At 40.0% G+C, this 11,542-nt stretch overlaps 1 protein-coding gene across 1 annotated transcript in view; it reads left to right on the forward strand.

Annotated features, from left to right (window-relative positions):
• Positions 1 to 11,183, forward strand: part of SPSB4 (splA/ryanodine receptor domain and SOCS box containing 4) — an 84,526-nt gene extending 73,343 nt beyond the window's left edge. The window contains exon 3 of the mRNA XM_065672696.1: positions 9,901 to 11,183. Coding sequence (XP_065528768.1) covers positions 9,901 to 10,028 — 128 coding nt within the window. The 3' untranslated portion in view covers positions 10,029 to 11,183. The remainder of the gene's footprint in view (positions 1 to 9,900) is intronic.
• The last annotated feature ends 359 nt before the right edge of the window (positions 11,184 to 11,542 follow it).

Here is an 11,542-nt window from a genome sequence, read left to right on the forward strand (position 1 = left end):
ACATTTTCTTATCTGGGCAGTGGTAACTATGCAGGTTAAGGTTTTTTGAGAATAAGTGAGTTTATGCAAGCCCATACTTAGATACGACAATGACTTGAGTAAAGGCAGCCCTGTGTGCTCTACCTGTGATGTGAGAGTGCATTTGTGTTCAAAATGAATGCTTTAGAAATGTCTCCAGAGAGCAACAGCTGTGTTTGCTTACCAGGAGTGATGACAAATCCTAAATTCAGTATTAAAATAGTTCAGATTGTCTCCAGCACCCATTTTCTGCTGATAAAGATTATGATACTTAAGAAAAAAACCCAACAAGAAATCAGAACTATAAACGGCACTAAACCAATGGGATCAAATTCATTATGTTGAGCCTAACTGCAATTTTGTTACTGCAGATTTATTTCAATGTAATTCTATTAATATCAAAACTAGAGTAACAAAGTGATGAGTCAGGTCTGTTGTTTGCGGATCTCCCCTAGAGATCATCAACTTGTATACAATTGCGTTCAAATGTAAATGACATGCTGCTGTCTTTCTGCACTTGGTTTGAGGAAATCTGCATGTGTTGGAGCCTCCGGGTAATTTGGATTGAAACAGCTGAGAAAATACCGTGTTACAAAGATAATGGGGATGTAGTCAAGTCTTAATTGTCTTAAACAGTATGATTTCTATTAATTTAAGGAGGAGAATTATCAGTTCAGTTAGCCTGACAATATGGTAAAACTTTGAAGAAAGCTGCAATGTGCTGCAGATGCTTTGAATCAATGTAGTTGCTAACTAGAGTAAATAACTTCATTATTTAGTGTAATCCTAACTTCATTATTTAGTGTAATCCTAAATGTCCATACAGAAAACTGCTGTGATAGGTTCCAGCTGAGAATATATGAGTTGTTTGCAATGGAAATCTTGAATGAGCATGTGTTATTTTAGTATGGTAGGATTTAGGAATTCTTGTGAACCTCCAGTGTGCTGGGCACAGTGCAAGAAAAGATGACAGAGCACGCTTCACTGTCCCACACAATGAATATGACATATAAAATGCAACAGGTTGGTAAAATAGGCCAGTGGGAGAAGAGCAGATGGGAACTGAGGGATAGGAAAAAATTCACCTGAAATCTCTTTCTGATCCCTCCCCCAAGCAATAAAGACCTGTTTTCAGCCACGAAGGCTGCACACATAGGTGTGTACCTGTGCATGTGTGTTTTGTATGCCTATTTATGAAGCATGTTTCTCCACAAGGAATTGTTTAAGTATGTTTCAGTTATCATGTTGCATATTGTTTGCAGTTTGGGAACTCTTGTTGCAATAATTGTCTGCAGTACTTCAGCCTTGAAACCTGAACTTCAACTTTCTGCATTATTGCTTTGCCCATAAATCTGTCCATAACCCCTGAGCAATGTTGTCTTTGAACTCAAATGCATCTGCTCAGTGAAATTCTCATCTGAGTTTTAATCTTCTCTCACCTTAATATATTTTAACTTCCTTCTTTACAGCCTGGCACACAAGCTGAATTTAATGGTGATAAATGTGTTCATGAGAGTAAAAGGTATAAAGTGTACATTAGAGATTAACCTAAACCAAATCCTCATTGCCAGGATGTTAAACCTGGGGAAATCTGAGCTGGGAGGAGCTAAGGAGCCAACGGTTGTAGTTTAGGCTCATCTCTAACCTCAAGCACTTTTTGTTGGTTGGTTTTAAAGAGAGTGTATTTATGTTAAGTGTCTTTTCTAGTACTGAACATTTAGGTCATCACTGAAGTCACTTGTCTGGGTTTACCTTGGTACTGTTCAAGAACAAAATAAAGGGTTGTTCTGTGGAGGTATTTGAGGGGAGGAAAAGAACAAACAAATCAAGGACAGAAAGCAAATCTTTCCAGCTCCTATTTTCTATTTGCATGTTCCTGATGCACACAGGGAAGGTCATCGTAAGTGTGCTTCCTCTTTCAGAAGGGAAGTGGCCACTGCTCTTGCTCACGCTCTCTGGCAGCAGGCAAGTCTATCAAGCTGTAACTCTTTTCCTTTTTTAAAAAGCCATTCATTTGCTGGTAAAATTCATTATTATCTAGGTCTGGTTTGCAGCTTTTGAATTATACAGAACAGTACAATTTACTAATCTGTAAATTGGAGAAATAACATGCTAAAATGTTTCCCCATTTGAATCATAGCCATGATATCGGGCTTTTCTTGCTACTGGAAATAGAATTACTGTAACACACACGTACATTTAAATGAGCTGTTGTAATTCAGAAATGAAGGTTTTCAGTAACATTTCCCCAGTGAACTTGGCTTGCAGATTTGGCCTTGGCCAAACCTTGCATTGCTCCTGTTGCACATACTGCATGTGCTTGATCTGGAGACCTTTTTAGGTGCATCATGAGCCTGCCTACAGCATAAGAACTGTAGGGCACACTGAGCCTCTCAGAAGAGGGTTTCTACAGATACAAGATGTAAGACTGTATATACAGCCTTGTAAAAATACACAGGGGCAAATTACTTTTCTAGGAAGAATGCTTCTATAACCAGTGATTGAAAGAGAGTGTTTAGGAATATGCCTAAGTCTACTAAATAGAAATCTTTAAGAATAAATTTTAAGCCTGCATTGAATTAATTCGATTTAGGCATGTGCTCTGGTGCTCATGAATCATGACTCGTTGGTCTAAGTCATGTGTCTCCTTCATAGGAGATTACAAGCACTGAAAAGCAAAAAGAAATTGCAAGGAGATATGTACTTGTGCTCAAATGACAGATTCTTTATCGACCCCCTAACAAGAGGCCACTGGCTTTTGGGATTGACTTTGGTTTGTTTTCTTTCTGTTCTGCTCAACTCTTTCCCTCTCAAGACAGCGCAGCTGGAGAGCATTAACTGAAAACAAATGATGCTGCAAAATATCTGCTTGCTCAGTGTTGCTTTTTCAGCTTAATTCTGCTAAATGATGCCCGATTGAAGTTTTAAACTGTATGTAACTGCATTTTAACACTTAAAAACCAGAGGTAGCTGTAAAACAATCCCCCCCATCCAGCACAAGACACACACAGAAGGAGGAGGGAGGTTTACCCCTGAGTCTTTCCATGTATTCAAACTTTCTTGCCTTCCTTTCTCCTTTTAACATATTTATTTCAAGTACCAAATTTTTGTGGGATGTGGCTTAGCTCAGATTCGGGGTGGGGGTGTGGAGGGGTGGTGGTGTCTTATTGCTATGATTTTGCTTCCCCACTCTGTCTGATAAAAGCAAGGTGCCTCTCTGGTACAGCATAAGGCTTTATTTGTCCTAGCAGAGAACTGCTGGAGACAGTGGCTGTTTATCAGCCTTGACTGATAACAAAACCATCTTGCCATCTGTCACTCATTGCTCTTTAGAGGAAGGGAGGGCAATAGCTTCCAGCTGGGTATGAACAAGCTGCATGGATGGGAGGGTGATGCTTAGGGGCTGAAGGAGGGTGTGCGGTGCTCTTGCAGCTTTGTAGCGCACGGCTTCTGTCAAGTTTGGTGGTAGTGCAGCAGAGCCCAGTGCTCTTGGGTGCTAAAACATGGGAGTTAGGGCAAATGGCAGTGCTCTGTTGAAAAACCGTGGGATTCTTGAGTGGTGATTCCCTTGGATCACCTGAGCTGTAACTAAGATGTGATGTTCTAAGGTGCTTCATTTGTGTGGTCTGCTGGGTTAGGCTGCAGAGCTTAGACATCTGTGGGAAAAATAGATAAGTGATTTCTTCTATCCTCTTACCCTCTGCCTGATTTTTCTTTGCTGTTATGAGATTTATTAGCCTTTTTATGACTGGTCATAGCCTGTGTTCTTTAATATATTATTCGCAATTTCCTTTCTCTAGATTGTGCTGTTTAAGGCACACAACTCACATTTTCCATCAGTTGCATCAGGGAAGCCATAAATATGTCACAGGGGGTGTATTTATGTACCGTATTATGTGGGGGAAAGAATTTGGCCTGTACTGTGTAAAATTAAAACAATAATTAAGCTTTTGCAGAAAGGTTGGAAGGAAAACTCCTGGCTTACATATAGTTGTGTGTTTATTATATGTGATAATTAAATGGGAGTTACAAATTTCTGCATACCCTAAATCACCCTCATGGAAACACTTAGGCCACGTTACTGTTTAGCAGGTGCTTTAATATGTGGAGGAAGGGGGGAAACTCAAGTAAAAGGATTAACAAAAATGCTGTCTGGAGTATGGTGGGTTCGAAGACTCCTTGCTGTGCACCAGGCTGAGGAAATTGGAGCTGTTCAGTGTGGAGAAGAGAAGCTGCATAGAGACCTCAGAACAGCTTCCAGTATCTGAAGAGGATCTACAAGGATGCTGGAGAGTGACTCTTCATCAGGGACTGTAGTGATAGAAAAAGGGGGAATGGGTTCAAACTGAAACAGGGGAAGTTCAGGCTGGATATAAGGAAGAAGCTCTTCCCTGTGAGGGTGCTGAGGCCCTGTCACAGGTTGCCCATAGAAGCTGTGGCTGCCCCATCCCTGGCAGTGTTCAAGGCCAGGTTGGATGGGGCTTGGAGCAACCTGCTCTAGTGGAAGGTGTCCCTGCCCATGGCAGGGGTTGGAACTGGGTGAGCTTTAAGGTCCCTTCCCACCCAAACCAGTCTGGGATTATTTCTTTTCTTTCTTTTTTCTTTTTTTCTGTATCTGACTTTAAACCTGCCTTACAGCAGTTGGAAGCAGTATCATAAATCACTGAATAGAACTGCTTTTTAATAAGTTTGAGGCCCCCAAATAGCGAAGCGTAATATAGTTTGGTATCATAGGTAGACTTATAAAAGAACTAAAAATCGTTATTTTTTGGTCATGACTCACAAAAACTTGCTTTTTTTTTTTCAGTTGGTTTTAATTTTGTATTGATTGTGTTGGGTTTTTTTCTCCCTCCAGACAACTCTGATTTTATAACTGAGATCAAAATACATTCTACATAGATTAAGGAAAGCCATGAACATAGCTTTAAAAATTCCTTTAAAAACTGTGTATTGTCATTTGGCAAATAACTGTTGTGTGCTAAAAGCTGCTCTTTTGTATGAGCCTTATGTAACATTGCAGTTAATAACATTTAGTGTTATTGGATGCTAAATGACTTCAGTATCTCAACTATAAAAGCCTGTTTACAGAGATGAGGCAGTCTTGTTGGGGTGCCAGATTGTTAAATAACTGCAGGTTGCCAAAACTAAATGAACTTTTCAGCTGGTAATGATGTGCAAATTGCCATCGCAGATGCATATTTAGTGGGGAAACACTCACAAGCACATCGTTGTCTCTAGTTACAAACATTTCTTTGCCTTTGTCCTTAAACCATGGGTGATACCATTAGAACACATATATCCAGCTACAGAAGCAGCTCTTTTGTGTTAGTTACAAAATAGCTTTTGTTATTTCATTAAATAAATATAATTTATTGAATAGCTATTTAAGCTATTTTTAAGCTGTTAGCTCTTATGTTAAATAGCTGTTTAAGCTATTTTGTATGCCACTTGATGAAATGCAGCTCTGCATGAGAAGAGGGGCTGTTGTACCTTACCCCTTGCTCCCAGGCTTTCAGTTCTCAGTATGTGTGTAACTGCAGTGTAGGGAAGGGAAGGTCTGTGATGGAGGACCCTGTACTGCAGCCTACAGCAGGCATGTTGCAGAGGAGTGGAAGCAAAGGTCTGTTTCTTAGCTGGTTCTTTTTTGTTGTTGTGGTTTGTTTTTGTTTGTTTTGTTTTCTTGTATTGTACTGGTCAAAATTGGGAGACATGGGAATTAAGCTCTGACACATAAATTAAGCAGTATTATTTTTATACTGTTTGTTTTTATGCTTTATATGTTTTACATATTTTATGTATGTTTTTATAAAGTGTTCTGTAACATGGCAGTTATGAGGAGCTACCTTTGGGTGAAGAGCTTTCATAGTTAACTTTATATGAGGAGATGATTCCTTAAAGTACATTGCAGAGGGTCAGGGTGTGTGTTACCCTACAAGCTGTAGCTGCTCTTTCTTCTGGAGCCTGAGAGGAAGCGCTGGGTTTCCTGTGCAAAGCTTGCTCCTGTGCCCTGGCGCGTCTCACTTTGAGTTTCTTAGCCTGGTTGGGAATTTAACACAAAGAGCCATTCTTGTGAATCATGTTTTCTTTACAGTTTTGCATTCCAGCTCAGCAGTTCATTCCTCCTTTTCTCTGATGGCAAGAACATTAATGGAGTTCACGTAACTTCAGCTAAATGGCTAGTTCATGTTCTGAGTGAGGGGGCTTGAACGCTCCAGTTCCATTCTGTTGTGGGTTATTCTAAAAACACAATACTCATCATGCATATTAGGTATGCTGAGGAGCCAGATCTTCTGAGAAGCAGTTAATGTCCCTGAATTTCAGGCGTTTTCAAATGTAAATATTTAACGTAAAAGAGAGACTTTTTCAGTAGCCAGACTTACCATGTGGTTTCAAAATTCATCTTCCCATCTCTTGCATTGTTAGAGCATTTTCTTCTCAGCATTATTTGTATGATCTCAAAGGAAATGAGCATTTTGGAAATAGTGGTTTGAATGCTTGAATGTACTGTTTAGTGTTTTGCATACATCAAGTCTGTGTGTGTGTGTGTGTGTTTTAGGTGGGCTGCGTAGCAGTGCATACTCAGGGTTGTCGAAGTTTTCCTCTCCGAATGGACCAAGTCACAGTGATACTTCTGTTCCTGATTGAATTTCCCAGGAAACCAAAAGCATTTTTGGTGTTTGCATGTGTGTGAAAGAGACGGTTCAGCCGCTACAGCAGATGAGCAGCAACCTCTTTGCAGTGGTTCATTTCCTTGCCGGCATGCTGTGCTGTGCTGACATTGCCCCACTTCCCTCTCCCCAAGGAGTTCAAGCACAGGAAAAGCCTCTCAACTGGTGGAGGACCATCTGCAGTGGGGGCATGGCAGAGTGGCTTGGCACCCAGGTATTAGCAGCTAGGCTGTGTGCCAGACCTTGGCACCTGATGAATGTTAAAGCGCCTCTGAAATCACCACTTGCTTATGCTTGGCAGTCTGGCGTGCCTTTGGTCTGCCAGCTCCCAAGGCAGGGGACCTGTTGGAGCACTTGGTGGCACTCATCTTGCCCAGGGCCTGATGGGCTGGAGAAGGGTGCACAGTGGAGTCTGTCTTTCTGGGCTTCAGGGCAGGGTGCTGCTGAGGGACGCACCCAAATGCCAGAGCTGAGGAGCACTCCCAGCCGCTGTCAAGGGTCTGTATACACAGTCTTTATACAAACTTCCTTCTGCCACTTCCCCATGTTAACACAAATGCCTCCCCCTGGAACTCTCCAGTTTTCAGACCCTAACTTGAGCGTCTGGAAAGCTGGACCTCTTTCAAATGATCCGCCTTTTGTAATGTATGTAGTAAAACTGGGAGATGTGATGATGGGTGGGAGAGTACTTGCATAAGGTGCGTGCCAAATGTTAATCGTGCCAAATTTTAATAATGCTTGTAAGCATTATTGAGTTAGGCTGCCCCAAAATTGCCCACCTTTAAACAGTTTTACATTTATCCCAGAAACTATTTTGAAAACTAAGATTATTTCTGTTCCTGAATTTATTTTTTGAGCATTTAGGGCTATTCACAGTTGCAAAATGCTATTGTTACGACTTTTCCTCAAGTTTGTACAGGGCTTACCCCAGAAAACAGCTTTTACTTACTATTGTAGGACAAACCTGTTCTAATTTTGTTGTAGGTTTGAACTTCTGTTGGATAGAAAGGAGAATATAAACTATAGTTCTGTTTTCAAGTTGCAGAAACACATTCAGTGTGTGTAGTTTAACAGCTGTTGCCAACACTTGGGGGCATTTTCTGTAGCATTTGAAAACTCCCTGTAGCAGTGAGACAAGAGACATTCATTTAGCATTTGAAGCTTGAAAAATATTCTAACCTTTCCTTAAATTGTGTTCTGAAGTTTAGGATTAACTCGGTGACTGGCTGCACAGATGGCTGCATTTTACATACTCCTTTAGGGGGAAAAAGAGACCACAGGGTCAGCTTACTGGCTTTAAGCACTCTTAGCCTTTATTTTATATCTTCTGACTGGGACCTCAGAGATTCTGAGAAGAAGATCAGAAAATGGTTGTTTATGGTGTAGATCTTGTACGATGTGTTGTATTCCATCTCCTGGAACTCATGAGCCGGTTTTGCTCCTACTTATTTAATCCCTGTTAATGAATTTTACAGCTTCATCCTGTAAGATTTAATGTTCATAATTCTGGTGTAAAAAAACCCCACTAAGATCACCAGTGTATAGAAGATGTTACTTTATTACTGGAATGTGAAGGCTCTTCTTTTTTCATCTTTTAATAGCCAAAATTATAGATTAAGTGGATTTTTATGGAGAAGCAGACTCCATATGCAAGTCACTGAAGTGGTTATGAAGTTAAATAAGCTTTTTAGTCTTTCAGCATACAACAGAATGCTTTCAACACTTTTGCCAGACACTCCTGGGAAGCACCAGAGTGAGCTGTGGATTAGACAAATCAAATGTGATGCTGGGATAAATCATAGGAAATCCATTAAGTGAGTGGTGTCTCACCAACCTGACAATACTGGAATATAAAGCAAATCCTTCAATTGGATATTTTGTGCTTTATAGTGATTTTTTTTTAAAGTAGGTTTTAAAATAAAGTCAGCTTTATTTTAGCTGACTTTAGGATGGGCGGATTAACATAGTTTGTGTCAACCAACATGTGGCATGTAAGAGAACTCTATAACACCGAGTGCTGTACAGTGTTGAGCCCTTGTAAGTTGTCAAGTTTATAAAAGACTGTCACTAATATAATCACTGACATTTTTCCCCTCCATTTGAAAGTATCAGTAATGTTTTAAAGGATACTACTGTCTTATCACGTAAAGAGGAAGAGTTTCCTGTAGTCTCTTAATCTCTCACCCTTTTAAACTAACATGTGCAACCAAATACGTCTGGTTAAAGTTGTTCTTCAAGATAGTTGTAACTGGCTAAAGGCCTCACAGCTTTATTCCAGTTCCTGCTTCAAAGATTTCCGTTGCAAGCTCTGCAGTCGCAGGGGTTGTTCATGCTACTATTAGATGGGAATTCTATGATGTTCCTGCAATGCTGTGCAAGTTTTTCAGGCCAGGATGGGATATAGTGGTGAGATGGTTTGAGATGCTGCAGATCACTGTGATTGGGTCCCCAGTATTAAGTGCTATCTGCCAGGAGTTTTCGAAAGGTACTTATTTCTATTAAACTAAACAGATGTTTGCAGATGTTGTTTGTATATTTTGGGGCTGGTTGTGTGTACACATATGAGAACACACCCCCTACCCTCGGGTCAGCTGAATCCTTCTCCCCTAATTTGTGCATGGAGATGGAGGAATAGGTTAAAATTTCTCTAGATTTTTTGAGGGTGTTTTGTTTAGGTTTTTTGCTTCCAAGGAACATCCTAGAAAGAAAAACAGAGTGTGCGGCAGGAAGAGCAGTGTTTGCTGTGAAGTTTGGTTACCCTTAAGTGCCATTTCCAGTTCCTAAGATTTGAGAAGGAACTGGTATGTCAAGGTCAGAAGTTGCCAGAGTAGTTCACATTAAGGCTACGCAAGATGAATGTTGTGTTATAAACAGAGTAGAAGCTCTTTGTCTTGCCAGACATCTGGAAATGTAGCAACTTCTTATGCTGCAGCTTGGTAAGCCTGAAGAGTGGTTTTAGAATATTATTTTAAGCCTTACAGATAAGGAAGCTCAGTCTGAAACTTCACAGTCAGTTGTTCTGGGTGAAGTGCATCGAATTCTGTCTTTGCTTCTATTGATTATCTTAATTGTCTCATGGTTGGGTTTTTCACAATACCATTATTGTCTTTATGGCTGTTTAATACAATCCACAATCTATGTTAATAAATAAAACATTGCCTGTAAATAGAGAGGCTGAACAATTAACTCTTTCTTTTCTTTCTTGTTTTTCCAGCGGAACCCTTGCCTTTAATGGACTTGTGCCGAAGATCAATTCGTTTTGCTCTTGGCAGAGACCGCCTGCATGACATAGAAGTTCTACCTTTGCCTCTGTCTCTGAAGAATTATTTACAGTACCAATAAGACGTCTAGAACCCTCTGGCCTCACATTGGACTACATCAATGCAAATAGCAGAAAATTGTTTACAGCAAAATATAAATCTTGGTGATGGACACTGAAGTGTTATTTAATTTTTAATATATATTTTTTTCTGAACCAGTGAAAGCAGATCACTGTGGGGGACTACTAAAGAATGTGAAAACATTGATTTGATTGACATTTGTGTATTACCTGTTGCCTGTTGTGTTTACGGTCCTAAAGGCCATTATTCTCATCTCTCATATGTTGGTTTATCTTTGTTGCCTCTGGTAAATGTCAGTAGAAAGTATGACCTGCAAAATCCACTGTCGTGCAGGGCAGAGCATTCTTCAGTAATGTGATCTATTTAATTTTCTCTCTCCTACACCTCTCCCCAACAGATAAAACATAAAGTAGCAAAGGCAAAACCTTGACAGTGACTTTTATGTGTATTGCCTTTAGTATTCGGAGTTGTTGAGACCTTCGAGTGTTCAGTGCTCAACGTAATCAGGCCTATAGTATCTAAAAGTTCTGATGTTTAAAAAAGCAGATTATTGGTTAGAAGAAGAGTATGTGATTTAAAAACATGAGGGGAGCAAAACTGGTATGTGTCAAATCTTCAGGTGTGGTAACAGTAAGATGCAGTCCACTGTGTTCAAGACCAAATCTAGTCCCTCTAAAGTTCTGCAATTTATAAGGAAGTGTTCACTATCCTGGGAATTTAGGATATTCGTACTTTAGAAAGCTTGTCACTTTTTTATTTGAACAAATTTATAATTTTTATGTGGTATGAACTCATAAGTACTTGGTTCTCTTTTTAATGTATGTGTGGTTACAATGTTTATTTATCTATTTAGAGTCTGTGGAGTTCTCATTTAACTGTTTCCTATCTTGGGGTGATTTTGGGTTTCTTCCCGAACTCCACCTGAAATGTATTAATTTTTCAGGCTCATCCCATTTTTTTAAGATGCTGCTTTCTATTTGCATTTCTTACATGTTTCAAGTTATCTGCCTGATCAGTTATCTAGTTTTTAAACTGGAAGTTGTTGTTATGGCAGGATGTCAAACGTTTAGACTGAGCTGCCTCCAGCGTATTTTAATGTGAATTTACTGATGAATGAGGAGAAAATTTCTAATAAAGTCTACTGTCCAAAATGAAACTCATGTCTCCCTTGATGAAGTGCTGAATAACGTACCACTGCATGCAGAGTTGAAGTTCAGTTCCTCCTGCAGCTTTGCAGATGTTTCTGTTCAGCACTTCTTTGGAATTGCTGCTTTGTGTTCACATGCAAGAGGTGTCGCAGGCAGTGTCATGTCCTGTGCCTGGTTTATCCCACTTACTCTGAATACAGCTGTACTTCCGCTTTTAACACCTTTCTTGCCTGATTTGTCTAAACAAAGCTTTAGTTTTGTGCAGAGTTGTGCTTTGAGAGTTCATGCTTTTGAGGCAGGTTGAAGTTTGACCACTAAAGCACTGATGGTTGCTCTTCTCTCAGCCCAAGAGAAACATGGGATAACC

This window comes from Lathamus discolor, chromosome 3, assembly GCF_037157495.1.
Source record: "Lathamus discolor isolate bLatDis1 chromosome 3, bLatDis1.hap1, whole genome shotgun sequence".
NCBI lineage: Eukaryota > Metazoa > Chordata > Aves > Psittaciformes > Psittacidae > Lathamus > Lathamus discolor.